At 37.5% G+C, this 22101-nt stretch overlaps 4 protein-coding genes across 4 annotated transcripts; 3 read left to right on the plus strand and 1 right to left on the minus strand.

The window, feature by feature from the left end:
* The first annotated feature begins 4876 nt into the window (after positions 1–4876).
* On the plus strand, positions 4877–5775 carry LOC141632429 (uncharacterized). Its single transcript, XM_074444975.1, has 2 exons — positions 4877–5368; positions 5554–5775. Exons 1-2 carry the CDS (start codon positions 4877–4879, stop codon positions 5773–5775), a joined length of 714 nt encoding a protein of 237 aa, XP_074301076.1.
* Positions 5776–9818: 4043 nt separating this feature from the next.
* Positions 9819–11103, plus strand: LOC141632430 (uncharacterized). The gene is made up of 3 exons (XM_074444976.1): positions 9819–9957; positions 10135–10470; positions 10589–11103. Exons 1-3 carry the CDS (start codon positions 9819–9821, stop codon positions 11101–11103), a joined length of 990 nt encoding a protein of 329 aa, XP_074301077.1.
* A 7910-nt stretch (positions 11104–19013) lies between these two features.
* On the minus strand, positions 19014–19772 carry LOC141632432 (uncharacterized). Its single transcript, XM_074444978.1, has 2 exons — positions 19305–19772; positions 19014–19244 (listed from the first exon to the last, which is right to left on the minus strand). The coding sequence occupies exons 1-2, from the start codon at positions 19770–19772 to the stop codon at positions 19014–19016; spliced, it is 699 nt and encodes a 232-aa protein (XP_074301079.1).
* Positions 19773–21052: 1280 nt separating this feature from the next.
* LOC141632433 (uncharacterized) lies at positions 21053–21613 on the plus strand. Its single transcript, XM_074444979.1, has one exon. It carries the CDS (start codon positions 21053–21055, stop codon positions 21611–21613), a length of 561 nt encoding a protein of 186 aa, XP_074301080.1.
* Positions 21614–22101: the final 488 nt, after the last annotated feature.

The raw sequence follows: 22101 nt of genomic DNA on the forward strand, positions 1-22101 counted from the left end.
TTCTAAACCAAAACAATTTGAACATGCATAAGGCAACAACAACCACTCAATACTTCAAGAAACCAGTACATAATTAAACTCTTATCATACCCACATGACAATCTAAACACAACATTCATATATATATAGACGCATGCCCTTAATCACATGCTACTACCAACAAACCAAACATTAACATCATCATGATCATATACACATGAACCACTACTATTTTGAAAGCCATGTATTAAACAGGTAACATGCTCGACATATATCATGCTTTGAAAGCCATGTATTAAACAGGTAACATGCTCGACATATATCATGCTCAAGATCTATCGTATACAAATTCACAACTCATCCTTCATATATTACCACGTTCCAACACTTTCACCATTCCTCCAACAACTTCATAAAATTCAAGTTATAGGTATCAAACATACATGACTCAAACATACAACAGTTTCCCCCCATGTGACCTGCTTGAGATCGTAAGGGCCTTAATGCGACTTCGGGACGTCTCCCAAGTCTTTGCGGTAGCTCCAAACAACTCTCCCCGGGTTCATTTTATTTAGACTCCCTAAGTTCATTGGATTGATTAGTTTTCAGTGCCAGAATCTAAAGCTCTGATACCACTTTGTAACACCCCCTCATACCAAGATACCTTACCAAGGACTACCCTAGCATGAAAGACTGTTACCATCTCGGTTTTTTGAGGTTAGTATATCAAAGTTACCAATTCCAAACAACCTTTATTAATCCATAAAGAGTTAGTGATTACATGTTTCCAAAACCAAACCAAAGTATAACTGTGAAAGGTCTAACAACTACAAAGAATGCAAGCTAAGTATTTAGACGGCGAAAGCTAGACTTAGGTGATGACTCCCCATGACTGTCCCATAGCTAAACATCTGCATTACCTGTCACAATCTGCTCACCATCCCCGAATGGATTATCGCAGGTTTTACAAAACAACAACGGGGTCAGTTACTGCATAATCAAAGATAAGACAAACAAATAATGTAACCGGCTGATCATCCTCCACAGTAACTGACTACGCACCGAAGTGTGAAGCCCTGCCGGATTACCCATCGCAACAGGCAATCCACTCCGCCGGTGGGGGACCGCAGCCCATCCCCACCTAAATCCCGCTCATCAACGAGCGGCGACCCTTTCCCTTAATGTGCACATCCCCTCCCGTGACGGGTTCCATGGAGGGCGAACTAGGGTGTGAAGCCACTCTCGCAAGTGACTCCACCACAATCAACACACACACACATCACAGTACCACATCATCACTGCTATCACAACACCACCACCACTACCACCACCGTCACAAGACAACCACATCACCACCGTCACCACAACACCCATACTTCGATGATCAGCAGATAAAACCAATTACAATAAAAACAAAATCTTAAATCAATTAACAGTAACTGAGTAGGGGAAACCCTACCTTTTCGCCATCCGCTATGCTGCAGTCAATCATACAACATGCATAACAAATACCACATCGTCACCTACAACAATTATAATCAACAATCCCCAAATTAACCCAAATCAATAATTAGGGAAAAACCCTAAACACAATCTATTAACTGATTACAAAGCATCAGAGACTCACCAACGAAATCGAGACAAAAGACGGAAGTGTAGACTTGCGATCGACCAAATAGCCTTGAGAGTGATTAGGGTGATTAGAGAGGGAGAGATGAACGCCGTTAGGTTTTGGTAAAAATAATTTAGAAACTGTAAACATAATTTACATAATCTCTAATAACCATAACCAAACCACGGAAAATAACACCCGTCAGACCGGATACTCGGTCGAGTATAGACTATACTCGGCCGAGTGTTCCTCGGCAGTAGCCAAACAGACTCCACGACACACACTACTCGACCGAGTAGGCCATACTCGGTCGAGTACCAGCCTATAAAATCCATAGTATTACACTAACCCCTTTCGGTTACACCTAAAGGAACGAACCCCAATTGACAACTAATTAATTGTATGAGATACAATTTTATTTAGTCCCTTGATTTATAGACTAAAAGGTTAGTCAATCCTTTTTAGAGAGATTTCGAGTTGCGAACTCGTGGCGCGGCAGTTATTATTTAATTATGCGATAATTAAATAATAAATTTTATGAGACGGGTTTTAGTTAATTAATTGTTAATTCACTAAAATTGTACTAATTGATTAATGTGATTAATATTGGTATGTAAATAATATGTGTAGCGGTACACATATATTTACGGAGTATTTTGGGCAAAATTTATTGGGAAGCATTTAAACATAAAACGATGTTTAAAGTAAAATTACACGTATTTGTGCGACAAATATAAGAACCGATATGGACCCATAAATGGGACATTGGACCGTGTAAATGGAGTGTAAATGGATGAATTATAAACATAATCATTACACTCATGACTTTGATCTATCCCATCAAACTTTTGTTCTATTTTATGCACAATGACAATTGGACATAGAATAAGACAAAATCCACTCCCACACTCCACCCCTTTCAACCGGTCACTCCCTCCTTTTAGACTAACAATTGTTCATTTTTACACACTACTCACTTGTATATTTTTGCATGTGAAAATCAAATTGTTGGTTTTATCTCTCTAAAAACTAATAAAAATCATTTACTAAGTTGTTAGTAAACAAAAATAAATACTAAGTGGATTAGTAATATTTACATATTATCAAGAGTAGATTTAACAAATATCTAGTTAGTATTTGTTAGATTATTGGGTGCTTTGTTCTTGGATGCTACTTGAAGGAGACTTTCTCTTTGAAAGTTTTTACTAGGAGGATCATCCATTATTATTTAGCACAAGAACAATCTAGATAGGTGATCTAGATTGTGCCCATATTACCATCAAGATCAATGTAAGGAAATTGTATTTCCTTAATCTTTAATATTATGTTTTTATATTAGCATGCATGTTACATAGATCACATAAAAATGAATTATGAGATAATTTGATTTTTAATTAGAGAGTCTAATTAGGATCTATGATGTTTCAAAGGTGACCTCATTGGTCTTCCTTGTAGGAACTTTAAGGATCTTGTACCACAAAATTTGCATTTTAATATTAAGATCCTAATTTTATGCAAAAATAATAATAATAATAATAATAATAATAATAATAATAATAATAATAATAATAATAATAATAATAATAATAATAATAATAATAATAATAGTAATAATAACATCGACATAACCTTGTTTTCGACACCCTTTTAGATATTTTTTTTCACTTTGGGATCTCTGCTGGTAAGGAGGTAGATATTGGTTTGATCGATGGGCATGACAGGTCCTTGCATCTAGCAGATTTATTGCTTTATTCTTGGGATAAGGGTTGTGATGTGTGTGTGGATCTGACCGGGTCTTCCCCCTTTACTCAGTCTGAGATGTCTGAGTTCGTACCCGGACGTGTGGTGGTTGACGCTGCTCGGTGCAAATGCGCCAAGTGTCATGACTTGTGTTCGGCGATCGGTTATGGTTTCTTACCTTTTCTTTCTCTTCGTAGGGGGAGTTGGAGGCGGATGCCATTGCCTTGCTCAAGCGGATTCAGAAATTTTCTGTGTCTCAGGATACCGAGGCGCGCGCTGCTGCTTTTAGTTTTACTCGACTTAGCTTTGCTATTGCTAAGTGGGTGAGAGCCTAAATTGTGTTTCGGCTGCCCATTAATTTCTTGTAAAAATTGATTTGTTCTTAATAAAAGTTATAGGGTTTATTTTTTTTAAAAGAAAAAAAAAAGGTAATAATAATAATAATAATAAATAATAATAATAATAAATAATAATAATAATAATAATAATAATAATAATAATAATAATAATAATAATAATAATAATAATAATAATAATAATAATAATAATAATAATAATAATAATAATAATAATAATAATAATAATAATAATAATAATAATAATAATAATAATAATAATAATAATAATAATAATAATAATAATAATAATAATAATAATAATAATAATAATAATAATAATAATAATAATAATAATAATAATAATAATAATAATAATAATAATAAGGATTTGAATGGGCAGGATAGAACTGGTTTGCAAAATGTTGCAGATGGTTTTATAGAATACTATCAGAGTTTACTGGGGACTAAGACTGTTATAACTCCTCTGGACATAGATTTCCTCCAAAAAGGTAATTGTGTTCTGGCCACATACTATGATGATTTAATAACTCCTGTCACTATAGAGGAAATCAGGAAAGCTCTTTTTGCTATAAATCCAGATAAAAGCCTAGGACCTAATGGGTTTTCTTCCGCATTCTTCAAGAATAATTGGGATATGGTAGGAGATGACTACTGCAAAGCTGTGTTTTCTTTCTTCACTTCAGGAAGAATGAGTAAACAAGCCAATGCCACTCTCATTACCCTCATTCATAAGAAAAAAGTCATTGCATCTGTGCTAGACTTCAGGCCTATTTCTTGCTATACCACCTTTTATAAAACAATTAGCAAAATCCTCTCTACTAGATTGCAGCAGATCCTACCCTACCTCATTGGTCCTGAGCAGGCAACATTCATTAAGGGAAGGGACATTCATGAGAACATAATGTTATCTCAGTCTTTGGTAAAAGAATATAATAGGAAATACCTCACTCCTAGAAGTCTTATAAAGGTAGATATTCGTAAAGCTTTTGACTCACTACAATGGCAGTTCATTGAGGATATGCTTCATACCTTGAAATTCCCTCCTCTTTTCATCAAGTGGATAATAGGATGTATTTCAAGCCCCTGGTTCTCCCTCAAGCTTAATGGTTCATCTCATGGTTTCTTTCAAGGAAAGAGTGGGCTAAGGCAATGAGATCCACTCTCTCCTTATGTATTTGTTCTAAGTATGGAAGTCCTTTCTAAGTACCTGAGAGAAATCTGTTTGCAACCCTCTGTCTCTTATCACCCTAAGTGCTCTAGAATTGGCGTCACTCACTTAATTTTTTCGGATGATCTGATGATCTTTACTAGAGGGGATGTTCCTTCAGTTCAGGCAGTGTTGAACACTCTAAATAAATTTACTAGTTGGACAGGTCTTATAGCAAATACTGAAAAAACTGAAATTTACTTTGGAGGAGTTCAGGCTACCATAAAAGAGCAAATTCTAACACTAACAGGGTTTCCAGAGGGACATTTCCCATTCAGGTATCTAGGGTTACCTTTGAATACTGCTAAGAACACCGTGGTAATGTATTGTGCACTTATTACTAAAATCCAGGCTGCTATACAACACTGGTCTACCAAACTTCTATATTATGCAGGAAAGGTTCAGCTGCTAAACTCTATTTTCTTTGGCCTAGAAAACTTCTTGTGTGCTGGTGGATTATTGCCTAGAACTGTTATCAAACTTATTAGTAGGATGTGTAAATTTTTTTTTGGAGACATGAGGATAACATTCGAAAAATGGTGTTGAAAAGCTGGAAGAGTATCGGTTCTCCTAGATAAAAGGGGGGTTTTGGGGTTAAGGAGCTTCTTTCCTGGAATAAAGCGCTTTTTTCCAAATGTATTTGGTCTCTGGATCAGTCACCTACTGGTATTTGGAGCAAGTGGAACCATGCATACAACCTGACACAGGGCACCATCTGGGACAGTGATAGCAGGGAGTACTTCTCAGAGAGCTTCAAAGGGATCCTTACTGTCAAGAATGAAATTCTCCAGGCTACATGTTCTCTTTCTACTACTCCGAATTTGCTTACAGGCTGGTGCATTAGTGGAAAGTATAACACTCACTTAGCTTACCACTAGTTCAGGCCTCATCATCCAATAAAGAAGTATCTTAGCACTCTTTTGGGGAAAACAGTGGAACCTAGAAAGGCTATTGCAAGAATGTCTAGCCACAGTGGATACACTTCAGGATAGGGGAATGATCATCATTAACAAGTGTGCTCTGTGTAGAAATGCAAATGAGTCACACTCTCATTTATTCTTTAAGTGTCCATACTCTCAGGCTATATGGGGAGGTACACTGGACTGGATGAAAATGACTGGTAGGAGTAACAGCTACATAACAGAAGTCAAACGGAGTGTAGGGAGAAGGACCAAAAAGCATTGGAAGAGCATTTAGTATATCAGCTGCTTGGTAGGAACTATATATGGGGTATGGGCTGAACGTAATAACAAGATTTTCAATGGGATTGAGCATACTGTACAGCAGGTTTTGGCCAAACTCAAGTATACAATTAGTATCTCCTTGTTGTATAAATTCTCTTCTCCCTTAGACACTAGAATTAGGGATGGTTTAAATGCTTAATTGGCCTTATTTTAAGGCTTAAGTGGATATTCTTTGTAAAAATCTTGTATTCTTTTCTTTTGCCCCTTAAGGATGAATGAAAGGAATTATAACTTTTTGCAAAAAAAAAAAAAAAAAAAAAAAAAAATTTAAAAAAAAATAATAATAATAATAAAAACAATAACAATAACAATAACAATAACAATAACAATAACAATAACAATAACAATAACAATAATAATAATAATAATAATAATAATAATAATAACAATAACAACAATAATAATAATAATAATTAGTATCTCCTTGTATAAATTCTCTTCTCGCTTAGACACTAGAATTAGGGATAGTTTAAATGCTTAATTGGCCTTATTTTAAGGCTTAAGTGGATATTCTTTGTAAAAACCTTGTATTCTTTTCTTTTGCCCCTTGAGGAAGAATGCAAGGAATTATAACTTTTTTCAAAAAAATTAAAAAATTAAAAAATTAAAAAATAATAATAACAATAACAGTAATAACCATAATAACAATAACAACAATAATAAACATAATAACAATAACAATAACAATAACAATAACAACAATAACAATAATAACAACAATAACAACAAGAATAACAATAACAACAATAATAGTAATAGTAATAGTAATAATAGTAGTTTTAATAGTAATAATAATAGTAATAATAGTAATAATAGTAATAATAATAATACTAATACTAATAATAATAATAATAATAATAATAATAATAATAATAATAATAATAATACTAATAATACTAATAATAATAATAATAATAATAATAATAATACTAATGCTAATGCTAATAATAATACTAATAATAATACTAATACTAATAATAATAACAACAAAAACAACATCGGCATAACCTTGTTCGCGACACCCTTTTAGATATCTGGTTTCGCTCTAGGATCTCTGCTGGTAAGGAGGAAAATCTTATATTTAAAATAACATTTTCTTCCAAACTTGATACCAAATCTTAAAAAAAAAAATCCATAAATTGGCGATTTTGCCCTTACTAATTTGATGGATTTTAGTGATAGTAATCATGGATGTGTGGAATCCATAAATTTTTGCACTCTAACTCGAAATCAGGTTCTACCAATTATTGATTCGGCTCATACAATTTTTCCAACTTAAATTTTTGTATTCATTTTTTTTCTTTTTTCTTTTTAGTGTTATCTTTGTGGTACATAGAATATTGGAGCTGCAAAGATCATTTTAACGATTTAGGTAAAATTTATTTGTGTGATATTAAAATTAAATGGAGTTGTGGTGGTTGAGGTAAGATGAGAGTACTTCGTATATCGGTTTTTCTAAATTGAACCCTAAGGTCACATGTTAAGAGTTGTGGGGTATTATTGTTTGTTACCCCCTCTATATTATATTATTTGTTTACTTTTTTTTTTCTTTTTACCTTTGTAGATATTTAACCTGTGTATCCAAACCAACCATAATTAAAACAAGACAATACTTAGTTAACTCAAAGCATAGACGTCAATAGTCTTCTCTAGGGTTTCTATGAGGGCTTCCGTCTATACTCAGTTGTCGATTTCTCCTTTTTCCTGAGGACTGATCTCCTCGTTCCTTTTCGAGGGGCTCACGTTTTCATTCACTTACTTTTACTCTTTCTTCTTTTTCTTTCGTGTGGCAGTTATTCGTTTTTCTTGAGATTAGGGCATGGGGGATCAGGCTAGGTCAAATTTAGCGTCGAATAAAGGGAAACAAGCCATGAATGCTGATGACGAGACTTTTGTATGGGATGTTGGGGGGAGTTCGAAGGAGGAAAGCGTAGAGAAACATCTTCTGGTAGGGCGAATCTGGACCTCGAAGGCGATTAATGCGAAGGCTGCTATTGAATCGATGATCAAACTCTGGAATACGAAAGGTGCGGTTACGGGAAACCTTATCGATGTCAAAAATAAGATTTTTGTTTTCAACTTTGATGATGAGAAAGATAAAGCGAGAATTATAGAAGGTCAACCGTGGCATTTCGATAAATTTATTTGGTGCTTCAATGATCCTTGTGATGATGGTAGATTGTCGGATACACCGCTATTTCTTGTTCCAATATGGGCTAGGGTTTATGACTTGCCAGTTAGGGGGAGAGCGAACGAGGAGAACATTCGTAGGCTAGGTATGCAGCTTGGACAGTTTGTGATGGTGGACAAGACGCCTTTCCCGGAGATGGAACGAGCCATTAGACTTAGGGTTATCCATGACATTAGAAAACCCCTAAAGTCCAAGGTTGGAGTGAGGATGCCTACTGGTTTGCAGGTGGAATTTGAAGTGAAATACGAAAGACTCTCGACCTTCTGCTACGGATGTGGTATTTTAGGACACGGCGAGAAAGATTGTGACGAGGGACCTTATGATGAGGGTGAGCTACGTTTCAGCGAGGCCTTGAGAGCCTCTCCTTGGAAGGTGTTCAAAACAGCAACTGAGGTTAAGGCAAAAGGAGCACGATCTTTAAATGAGGCTTTTGAGAGGGAAAACAGACAGAGGGAGGAAGAAGTTGTGGATAATATAATTGACAAACTTAAATCTATTTCTCTTAAACAAAAGGGGGGAAGAGTTAAGGATTGCGAGCAGGAGCAGGTTACGAGCATGACCATGGTGGTGGAGCAAGGGGGCACTAACCAAGAGCAGGATGGGGAAACGAGGAGTACAACGGAGAGAATCAATATGGGGGAAAAGGAAGGGGCGACGGTTGTGGTGGCAGGGGAGCATATGAAAGTTAATGATGGGGGAAGGGGGACTGCTGATGAGGAAGGCACAAAGCTTTCCCAAGGGGAGGTTACGGAAACTGATGGTGGCTTAGTTGGAGGGCAGCTGAAGGGGTTGAGTACGTGGAGGCGTTTGGAGAGAGATCAGATGGGGATGGCAGGGGCGGGAACTTTAGCTGCGGGGATGGGGTGTTCAGTAGGAACAGAGGGGAGGGGGGAAAGGAAGCAGGGGAGAAGAAACGTAAAAAACAGGAGGGTGTCGGGGAACATGGGGTTGACAGATTGGATGATGCAGGGAGTCAAAAGAAGGTTCGATTAATGATGGGTGTAACTTCACCTGAGACGGAGGTTGAGAGGACTCAACCCCGCCGGGCATTATGAAAATTTTGAGCCTTAACTGCAGGGGGCTGGGCAACCCCGATGCAGTAGGCGGACTTCAGGAGCTAATCAGAAGAGAGGCCCCTTATGTAGTCTTTTTGTGTGAAACCAAGCTTAGTAGTATAGAGATGTATAAAGTTAAACAGTTTTTTCCGGATTTTGTAGGTATGGAAGTAGATAGTGTAGGTCGATCTGGTGGCTTAGCTTTTCTGTGGAGGACGGAGGTTAATTATGTTTTTAATTCTGCGTCGGTGCACCATATGGATTTTGTGATTGAGGGAGAAGTGGCTAAGTGGAGAGTGACCGACTTTTATGGCTGGCCCGCGGTTCAAGATCGACACCTTTCTTGGCAATTATTGAGACTTCTAGCTCAGCTGTCGGACGACCCATGGATTTGTATAGGCGACTACAATGAAGTCCTGTTCTCGACGTAGATGAGGGGAGGGGAGCGGGCTCAGTGGCAGATGAATAACTTTAGATCGGCTGTGGAAGATTGTGGGTTACGGGACCTTGACTATGAGGGGCATGCTTTCACTTATAATAATGGCCAAGAAGGGGATGATAACCGTCAATGTAGGTTGGATAGAGCTATGATGAATGAAGCATAGAGGAATTTATTTCCATACACCAAGCTTACACATTTGGACCGGGAATGGTCGGATCATGCTCCAATTCGAATCGATCTTGACGCGAGAACTGGTGGGGTAGAAGGGCAAAAACGAAAATTTAAGTTCGAGCAAATATGGGTAGGGGAGGCGGGGTGTGAGGAGACTATAAAAAAGGTGTGGGACGAGGGAGTTTTTGACATTACTGATACAATCAGTCGGTGTGCGATAGAGCTGGGGAAATGGAAAGGCTCAAATATAGGCCAAATTCTGAAGGACTTGAGAAAGAAGAGGGGCATTCTTAAGAGGCTAAACGAGGGAGAACAGTCTAGGAGCGTGCTGAGGGAGCGAAAAGCGGTGATAAGCGAGATTGCTGGGCTTCTACGTAAAGACGAGTCTTACTGGAGACAAAGATCAAGAGCTCTGTGGTTAAAAGATGGCGATAAAAACACAAAATTCTTCCACCGTAAAGCCCAACAACGTAAGCAAAAAAAATTTCCTCCGCCAAATTTTTGATGAGGACGGCCGAAAATACAAGAATGGTGATGGAATTAAAGGGGCAACTGTTAAATACTTTGGGTCTCTTTTTACATCATCAGAACCAGCTAATTTCGAAAATATTTTGGAGGGAGTCTCGGGACGGGTGACACATGAGATGAATGATTTTCTACGGGCCCCTTATAAAGGGGATGAAATTGTAGAAGCGTTGAATCAAATGCATCCTCTCAAAGCCCCAGGACCTGATGGTATGAATGCTCTTTTTTATCAAACATATTGGCATATTGTTGGTCCGTCTGTGGTTCGTATGACTTTAAATGTGCTTAATGGTGCCCCTTTTCCTGCTGGCCTAAATACTACCCAAATTGTTCTTATCCCGAAAAAGAAAGCTCCGGACAAATTTGTGGATTTTCGACCTATAAGCCTATGTAATGTGCTCTATAAACTTATATCTAAAGTATTGGCTAATAGGTTAAAAAAATTTCTTGGTGAGATAGTTTCTGAAAATCAAAGCGCTTTTACACCGGGTCGGCTTATAACGGATAATGTTCTAATTGCGTTTGAGATGTTCCATTATATGAAAAACTCGCGAGGAACTGGGGACATATGGCGTTGAAATTGGACATGTCTAAAGCCTACGATAGGGTGGAATGGGATTTTCTGGAGCGTGTTCTATGTGTGATGGGAATGGACAGAAGGTGGATAAATCGGGTTATGGAGTGCGTGAGAACGGTTTCCTATTCTGTCTTAATTAATGGGTCGGAGTCCGAGACTTTTTTCCCAACTAGAGGGCTGAGACAAGGGGACCCATTATCACCCAATCTGTTTATTATTTGCACTGAAGTTATGTCTAGCATGCTCCGTAGTGCGATGGAAAGGGGAAGTATTCACAGAATCCGAATAGCACCTGTCGCCCCGGTTGTGACCCACTTGTTGTTTGCGGATGACAGCATTATTTTCGTTAAGGCGAATGTTCGGGAAGCTGGCGTGGTGAAGGATATTTTGAGGAGGTACGAAGATACATCATGGCAGTCTATCAATTTAGAGAAGACAACCATTTCCTTCAGCAAGGGGACTAAGGCCTTCCGCAAAATGGGTGTTCTAGGGGTGCTAGGGGTTAGAGAAGTTGATGTACAAGAAAAATATTTGGGGCTGCCTACGGTTATAGGACGATCAAAGAAAGCTCTTACTAATATTATCCGGGATAAACTAAGCAAGAAGCTTCAAGGATGGAAAGGGTTGCTTTTTAGTAAGGCGGGAAAAGAGACTTTGATTAAAGCGGTTGCTCAAGCTATGCCCACATATGCCATGAGTGTGTTCAAAATCCCGACGACTTTTTGTGACGATCTACGCTCTATGGTGTCGACCTTTTGGTGGGGCTCGGACAACGGGAGGAGGAAAATGTCGTGGGTAGCATGGAGCAAGATGTGTAAGCCAAAGTGTCGTGGAGGCTTGGGGTTTTGAGATTTTGCGAATTTCAACAAAGCGCTATTAGGGAAACAGGCTTGGCGTCTCATGACAAATGATACCTGTCTTATGGCTCGTGTACTTAAAGGGAAATATTTTGGAGACCGTTCCTTTGTTGATGCGGAGCTTGGACCCAATCCGAGCTATACTTGGCGAAGCATTTGGGAAGCGAGGGAGGTTGTTATGCGAGGAGCGAGACGACGAATTGGGGATGGTTGGAGCACTTCGGTGTGGTCGGATCCTTGGATCCCGAAACTCAATCTCGACGTATTATCTCTCCTAGACTAGACAACGATGAGGATATGAAATTGGCCCATTTGATGCGTGCGGATGGATTGGGCTGGGGCCGTGAGAAGGTGAGCATCCTGTTTCTACCTTTCGAACAGGAAAGAATTCTTAGCATTCGCATTAGTGCAACGAAACCCGTGGATGATTGGTGTTGGGATTATGAGAAAGATGGTGAGTACTCGGTTCGCTCGGCCTACAAATTGCTTGTCGATGATGGTAGCGGAATAGAACAGTCGGACTTTACCCGTGATAAATGGCTTTGGAGTAAGATATGGAAAATGCTCGTTCTCCCCCGTATCAAGGTGTTCTTCTGGCAATTATGTCACGACAGCCTAGCCACAAAAGCGAATATTGCGAAGAGGCTAGTTGGGCATGACATGGACTGTCCGTTTTGCTACAATAATATGGAGACTTGTCTCCATATTTTTCGGGACTGTGGGTGGGTGAAGGGTTTTTGGGATGGGTTGGGTTTGGATGTGTCGGTGGATGGTGGGGGTGAGAGGGTGAGGGAGTGGGTGGAGAGCACGCTGAAGGAGATGAGGGAGGAGCATTGCGTAGAGTTCATGGTCGAATGCTGGGCTTTGTGAGAACGGAGGAATAAATTTATCTTTGAGGGAGTGAGGGGCGAGCTGAATGGGGTTTTGGATCGGGTGAGGGGACTGCTAGGAGAAATAAGAGCAGATGAGGAAAGGGTGTTGCACTCTGGTGGTGGGAGTGGGGCGAATACTTGAACAGGGGAGGGGAGAGTGATGGAGGAGCAGGGGAAAGATGGCAGTAAGGAGGGAGAGAAGCAAGGATGGATGAGGCCGGGAGTAGGAGCTGTCAAGATTAACGTCGACGTTGGGTTCATGGAGGGCATGGGTATGGGGATTGGGGTTGTGTGCAGAGATGAAAACGGGGTGGTTCTGAAAGCGGTTGTTGTGCAAAGGGAGGAGACGTGGGAGGTGAAGATGGCGGAAGCATATGCGGTGTTGATGGGAGTAAAGGAAGCCATTGATTCGGAGTATAAACAAGTGATTTTCGAAAGTGATTGCTTGGAGGTAGTGACGGATTTGCGGGCTCGGCGAAAAGGACGTAGTGATATACATCTGCTCTATGAAGACATTTTGTCTAGTTGTAATTCTTTTGAGTCCGTTAATTTTTCTTTCGTTAGTAGGCGCTTCAATAGGTAGCTCATTTGCTTGCTCATGTTACCCCTTGGAGCTTAGGTAGACGAGTGTGGATGGACGATCTACCTCAACACATTTCTGATGTTTCTTCGCTTGATTTAGCTTTATCCAATTAAACCCTTTTGGGTTTCTTCAAAAAAAAAAAAAAAAAAAAAAAAAAAAGACAATACTTGCTACACTATGTAAAGCCTTGATCATATTAAGAGCCATTACAGTTAGGTACTCCCTCCCATCCAAAACAAAGGTTACATTTGACTTTTTGGCACTATTCATGATTGTAGATAATCTTTGGTATTATTAGTAATGTATAAGAGAAAACATAGTCATGCGAGATCTTGTTTGATTCATCGTCATGAATTCTATAAGAATATCAAGTTTTTATAATTTTTAATAATGTGTAACTAAAGATATTCACGTTGCAAAACGCACCTCGGCATGCGTAATAAAGTCAAATGTAACCTTTGGTTTGGATGGGAGTATGTATTTGTAAAATATTGTCACGATATCGGTGTGGGGATCTTGGAGAACAGATGATGACCAGTTTTGGTTAAAAGTGAATTAAAAAAAGGATAAAACCCCAATTAAAAGATAGTGATCACGAGTATTAGACAACAAGTTAACAACTATAAACTGAAATAATAATTGTAACTCTTAGCTGGTAATCAATATTTATCTATCTATATAAAAGAAAATTATAAAAAGTCCAATTTTTATAGAAGACGAGCGTACAATATTAAAGACTTCATATTCATATTTTATTATTAATTACTACTTTTGAGATTGTTCACAAAATAATAATATAAAACATAATAACAATTTTTATCTAAACAAAGCAAATCAATCAATCAATCATCAATCAATACATACATCTATCTATATTATTAAAGGAAGCTTTTTTCGAGCGATTATAGAGTCTCCAACCTTCGCAAAACACCTTAATGAAATAAATAATGCTAAATAATTAGCCCTAAAAAAAAGCTAACAAATTTCATACGTACTCTATCACTGTATTACTACAACTTTAGTCAAACTATAAGTCTATAAGGATGTAGGACTCCTCCTGATCAAGTTTATTTAGAATAGGATTCTACTAATATTTGTATATATTCTGATTTTTTGCAACCAAAACTCCATATATTCATGAGATTATTTTTTTTGGTTCTCTTTAAGATTTTTTTTATTGTGAACACAATTTTATATGCTCTTTAGATTTAAAGTTTTAATGTAATTGTGATGTGATGTTTACTTCCTAACTTATGATTATGATTTTTTTTTTTTACCTTTTGTGTAGTGCAATAACGGAATAATCGGATATACTTTTTAATTTGTAATATACTACTATGCTTTATTATTTAGAAGTTTCATGTTCCTACTCTATATATTTATGTACGACATTCTATCGTTGTATAAAAAAACCTTATTTATGTTTATTATTTGCCGCAGGTAACATGATTGTGCGGTATATATGAAGATTGATCGAGACAAACCAACATTATTCCTTCATTACGACTAAAAAAGCGACCCTCTTGAGTACGAAGTATTATATATACACACAGTAAGCCCATTTAATGTATTAGGTTTCGTATATATTTATTGTTTTATAGTTCGGCATTATTTTTGTTCTCTGGTACTTATACGATGGATAGTGTAAGTTATATTTCATGTGTATTCCATGATAATCACGTTCATAGTACATAAGCTATAGTAGTGTATTTTACCGTAACCTATATCTTTGTTTTAGCTTAACTTACTATGATTCTATGAATTTGAGTTATGATACTAATTTTATATATAGTCATCTTATGTTAATTTGCATACTTTATATAAAGTTCGTTAAGATTATATAAAAGCCGAATCAGTCTCGGCCGTATTAAAGAAAAGGGGGTGGCCCATGATTCATATTGAACTTATCCGGTTTCAAGAGTTATTAGAATGAGATTTTTGATATTGGAGACTGCGAAAGTGATGTTGAAAGAGATAGTTTTCGTCACCAGAGCAATGCCGAAAGTAGAAGAGACTGCTCTCCCTCTCTCTCTCTCTCTCTCTCTCTCTCTCTCTCTCTCTCTCTCTCTCTTGAAGAAGAAGAAGAAGAAGGGGTTGTCAAACATGTATAATACTGTCGAGTAACATAGTTTTCTTAGAAGACAAATCCATGTGAAATTTATGTCAAAAAATTATAGTATAAATATAGATCTAAGATAGGATGGCGATAGAGCGCCACCGAATGGTAGTTATGGTACACAATTTCGGTACCACCCTACTTAAAATATTAAAATATTAAAATAATAAAAGAAATAAAAGCGCTTAAGATTATCTCCACTATCAAGATTACCCGTGTTTCTTCATTCATGAAGCTAATTCAAATAAATAGATTACGTGCTCAGGAAAATTTATCCAAAGCTCATGTTATTCAACGATGAGATCCATGCTTAATTGAGGTTTAATTTTGATTGCAAAAGGAACTTTAGCTTGCTAACAGACGTAAACAATTCTTTAGCAAAGAATTTTCGTAATTCCGTAAATCGATTGTGTCAATACATAACTGTGCATTAGAGTCTGCTCTACAGGCGAAATCCTTAGGATTACGAGAGGTCTTTGTTTGCGCCAGAGATAGGGGCGAGCTTCACCTGGAGGTTACAACAGACTGCTTAAGACTGGTAAATCAGATCGCAGGACTTGAGAAGGAAAGCCATGTCGTGAGAGGAATCCTCAGCGACCTAATATCTGGGTTCATTTCCATTGTGTAAGCTTTAGTTTCTTACCTAGGCACCTTAATAACATTGCGCATGGTCTTGCTCGTCAGGCCATGAAAATGTAAACTTTTCTTTACTGTTGCCAAAAAAAAAAAAAAAAAAAAAAAGATACCTTTATGCCATTTCAATTAATATATAGTGATTTGATTACGGTTAAATGTTCCATTAATTAATATCCGTGTCAATTGAAACTAACATCTCATTTTCCCGCATTATACTACATGTTTGGTTTAATTTTTAAATTTATTGTTATATAAAATTATGAATATGGTGAAGCATGCTTTTAGGCTTCTTTTTTTGCATTCTTCTCTTGGCGTTATTGTTAGATTCATTTGGGGCACGCACTATCTACTCTAAAATAAGCTATAATATTTGATTATTTTTATCAATGTATAAGTGCATTAGATGAATGAGATCAATTTCTTAAGTGGCTTTTATTTAGATGGTATGTATGATATTTAATTTATTTCATATTACGTTGATTCTTACAATAACAAAAGAAAGGCAACGAAGTAATTCGAAATTATTATACTCTTACAAATGAGAACATTAGGGAACAAAATATGTGACAGAAAGATATCGGGTTTGTAAACTCCTATAAGTTTGTATAAGTTTAGTCAAGAAAAGTTAAACTAAATTCATACCAATTTTCTATAACTTAAGCTCTTATAAGATCAGTTCACTCAAGAAAAGGTAAACTCAATTCATGCCCAATTTTCTATAAGTTAAGCTCTTATAAGTTCAACTCAACTCCTATAAGTTCGGTTCAGTAAAAATCAGCTCATTAAGTGCAAGTACATGGCAATGAGTATTATTACATCATAATCATACGATATTACAAATTGGCCCGGGCATCGCCCGGGAATTCAATCTAGTATATATATAAAGTAGGAACTTTTCGAGCGATATTAGAGAGTCCAACTTTTCTAGAAATACTAATAAGTGTAGATCTAGCTTTTTCCTCTTAATAATTTATGAGAAAATTATCCTAATCTAATTATATCTAATAATCAATATATATATATAAAGAAGGGTTCTTATCATTTGGAAAGTTAAATATCTGGTGTTGCTTCGTTCTTCTACTGCTAGTTAAGTCTGGTCTGTTTGTTGTTTGTGTTTATTGGTTTAAGGTGGCTATTATAGCCTTCCTGGTAGATGCTCAGGATCTTGTACCACAAAATTCCGATTATTTAATATTAAGATCCTAACTTTCTGCAAAAAAAAAATAATAAAAAAAAAATAATAATAATAAGGGTTATTTCATAACAATAATCCATCCTATTGGTGGTCTGCAATAATCACTCCATCCTATCAATAATCTCAATTAAATCCAACCTAAACACCATACCTTCTAATAACGAACCAAATTCATATTTTGTGATGTTTATGTGTATCAAATAAACAAAGTTCTTGATTCATCACTTGAAAATATTACACATAAACATCACATATACCAGCTTGGTTGTGCATCTAACAAATATTCCAACATAAACTTAAAAAAATATCAGATGGTTCGTTATTAGAAAGTATGGTGCTTAGGTTGGATTTAATAGGGATTATTGATAAGATGGAGCGATTATAGCAAACCACCAATAGGATGGATTATTGATATCAAATAACCCTAATAATAATAATTATAATAATAATAATAATAATAATAATAATAATAATAATAATAATAATTATTATTATTATTATTATTATTATTATTATTATTATAATAATAATAATAATAATAATAATAATAATAATAATAATAATAATAATAATAATAATAATAATAATAATAATAATAATAATAATGATAATCATGATAACGATAACAACAACAACAACAACAACAACAACAACAACAACAACAACAACAACAACAACAACAACAACAACAACAACAACAACAACAACAACAACAACAACAACAACAACAACAACAACAACAACAACAACAACAACAACAACAACAACAACAACAACAACAACAACAACAACAACAACAACAACAACAACAACAACAACAACAACAACAACAACAACAACAACAACAACAACAACAACAACAACAACAACAACAACAACAACAACAACAACAACAACAACAACAACAACAACAACAACAACAACAACAACAACAACAACAACAACAACAACAACAACAACAACAACAACAACAACAACACAGTCACCACTCATGTCCTCCACCACCGCCACACCTTCCACGAACCACCGTGCCTAACTGGCACCCTACACCACCCGCCTCCCTCCTCCCTCCATTACCGCAACAACTCCACGACAACAACAACAACAATAACAACCGCACTTCCTCTTCCAACTTCGTCCTTTTTTTCTTCAGATCTAAACAAAAAAAGCCGGCCGCCACAAAAATCCACCGCACCACCGTCCCACCACTCCTACCGCCATCTCCCCACATCGCCATCCTCTCTTTGTCACTCGTCTCGCGCCCGCCTATTTTCAAAATTCAAATTTTGAAAATCCCGCCTTCCTCCATTGCTCGTCGGCCGTTGTCATTGCTGGTTGTTGCTCGTGGTTGTGGTAGTTGCTGCGGTTTGGGGAGAAAGGTGAGGTGAGTGGGTCAGTCATGGTGGTTATGGTGGGGGTGGCGGTGGTTGTGCGAGAAAGGAAAAAGGAAGAAGGTGGGTTTGAAGTTGTCGGCGGTTGGTGATGTTTGCATGTTGGAATATGTGTCCTCCGACAATAATGCGATCACAACTGTTGATCATGATGATCACATGTTTAAGTCTTTTTTTTTTGGTGAAATGTGAGTATATTATATATAAAAAAAAAACCAAATTTACATAGGGTGTTTGTAAACTAAAACAACCAACAAACTATCACTCAAACAGATTCATTTTTTTAAGCCACTCCAAATCAGCTAAGTTCATCTGCAGCCTGTCCCTGCCACGAACCCGAGCTCTCATCTCCTCTATTATATGCTTGGCTACACGTTCTGGACACAGCAGAATTTGCTCATTCCTACACTTGTTTCTTTGATGCCATATCTGATATATCAAGCTTAACATCATAGCATTCTGGATTCCCTTTTGCAGCATAGTACCATTCCTCTGCATACACAAGTTCAACACCCCACACTCAGGGTAGTTTCAGCTAGTCATCTTATTCACCTCCCTCACTACCCTCTTGCTGTAAGCACACTCACAGAAGAGATGTTCAGTGGTTTCTTCAGCTAGGGCACATATACAGCAGGTATTCTCAATGTCCACACCAAACCCAACCAGCTTAGATGTTGTGTTCAGTGCAGCATGTGCTATTAACCAACCCATAAACTGATGCTTTGGGATTACCCACCCATTCCAGACTACCTTGTACCAGCTCACCTTAGGCCTACCCCCCCTTAACCACTCATAGCTTCCAGCAGGGGTATACCCATCAGGTTGAACATTCCATTTGCCATTTGCATAACCTGCTACCATCTTATCTTTGATCTTGCAAATTCTTCTCCACACCCAGCTTGAATTCATGCTTGGTTTATAATCCATCCAGTCCTGCCCTTTGAGGTAGTTGTTATGAACCCAGTGCACCCAAATGGAATCTCTGTTGACAGCAATCCAATCAACTAGTCTCCCAACCATTGCCTTGTTCCAGCTCTCCTGATCCTTAATGCCCAGTCCTCCCTTTTCCTTTGACCTGCATATGGTATCTGATACGGTCGTTATGTACCAAAAATAAATACCTAAGTTAAAACTAACAGAAGCTAGCAGCAAGTAGGGTCGATCTCCACAGGGAGGCTAAGTTGCTAAATATCTGTCTAATTTGGTATGTCGGATGTCACAGTGTGGGGGTTTTGAAAGTGATATTCTAAACTAAAGAGAATAAGGAAGAGGGGAATAAAAAGAAGGGAGAAAACAGATAAAGAGGAGCAGCTAAGACAGACGGTTCACCATAATCATCCGGTCAAGTAATCTAGGTCTCAGGTCAATGCAAATACGGTCTAAGGGGTAACGAATGTCACCTTTCGGTCCTTAATTCACCCTAAAGTGTAAACAGCTTAACTTTCGCCCTCACTGCAATACCCTATTGTTTGCTACTAGTCTTGCCTCTTCCAACCTTTCGGTCCAGGTCGAGGATCACTAAGAATTATAGGTCTAATTGTGTCGACTCAATCAGACGGATACAATTAATCTGCAGATTTAACCAACAAGACAATACCAAAGATTAACCCAATAAATCGATTACTCTCCCTTCATAATTATGGATCCCCTATAGTCTTAGCATAAGGGAATTAGCTACTCATATTACTAATTAAACTAACAGCAATTAATTTCCCAGCAGTAAACATAATGAAATAACAATAAATTGCGATAAGGAAAATTAGGGCAGAAATTAATTGTAACGAAAGCGAAGAATTAAAGCAATAAAGGATTAATTATTATTAAAGGAAGAGAAAGAAATTACAATCCAAGCGAATCCGGCGTAAAGAACACAAAATCCGCGTGAAAATAATCCCGAGATAAAGTAACAGTGAAGAGGAACAAGGCAACGTTCTAAGGTTACAGTAGAATGTTTGATAATATGAAAGGATCTGTTAGCACAATATTAGGAATACCTTCCTAATATTTTGTAATTAACTAGGATAGTTGTTATATTGACTTATTCTTTTCCTAGTTTAGAGGAGTAGATTATACTAATTACTAGACTAGAGTTTACAGTTATTCAAATTCCTAATTTAAAGGATATGCTAGGTGTATATAAACTCATTGAAACGTAATGAGAAGCAATACAAAAACTTCCACAAGTTCTTTCTCTGTTCTATGTTTTACTGTCATTTTGCTTAACATGGTATCGTGAGCCAAGTTTATCTTGCGATATTAGTTTAATCTTTATTTTTCAAATTTTTTTTCGTTCCTTCGCAATGGTTGACGATAAGAACGTCCATGCGGAAAAATCAACTGTCAATCCAATCTATGCCCTTTCGAACCAGGATGGTACAGGGGCACGGATCACTCATGTTGTCCTAACAGGATCCAAAAACTATGCCGAGTGGGCTAAGGGTTTTCGGGTTGCGTTGGGAGCCAAAAGGAAGCTAGGGTTCATTGATGGGACTCTCAAGAATAAGCCATCTAATCCACAGGAGGTGGACGATTGGAGTGCGGTTAATTATACTATTATTGCGTGGATTTTCAACACCATCGGGGAAAGTCTACGTCCGTCAATTTCCTATCGAGAGATTGCCTATGATCTCTGGGAGGATATCCGCTTGCGTTTTTCTGTTGGTAATGACATCAAAATTTTCCAACTCCAATCAGACATTGCCGAATGTAAGCAAAAGCCTGGTGAGTCTTTAATGGATTATTTTGGACGAATTAAATTGTTATGGGATGACATCAATGATTATGATGTTCTACCCACATGTAATTGTTGTTCAAGATGCGATGTGCAAGGTATTATTCGTACGCGCAGAGCAACGGAATAGGTGCGTGGGTTTCTTATGGGACTTGATCCGGTGTATGCTACCGTTCGTTCCAGTATACTGGGTATCACTCCATTACCTGATATCCATGTGGTGTATTCACGTATCGCTCAGGAGGAGCAAGTTCGCTCTGTGACTCAATCCCGTGACGAAGTTGTAAACCCTATGGCATGTGCGGTGACTGGCAAACATCCAAAGTCAGATCGTCCTCGCTTCAAGTGTACTCGGTGTAACAAAGATGGCCATTCTGTAAGTCGCTGCTGGGAGATAATCGGGTTTCCGGTCGGTCATCCCAAACATGTGCCCAAAACAGGGGAGACGTCATCTTCCGCTGCATCTTCTAGTACTGTCAAAGCGAATGCAGTTTTCGGTGAGACTCCTGTAGTCACCAATATGGTCCGATTGAGTGGTAAGCTTCCTTTCACATGGATACTCGATACGGGTGCATCCGCCCATGTTTGTTATAGTGAAGAATTATTTGAGTCATGCGT

Source organism: Silene latifolia, chromosome Y, assembly GCF_048544455.1.
Source record: "Silene latifolia isolate original U9 population chromosome Y, ASM4854445v1, whole genome shotgun sequence".
Classification (NCBI taxonomy): domain Eukaryota; kingdom Viridiplantae; phylum Streptophyta; class Magnoliopsida; order Caryophyllales; family Caryophyllaceae; genus Silene; species Silene latifolia.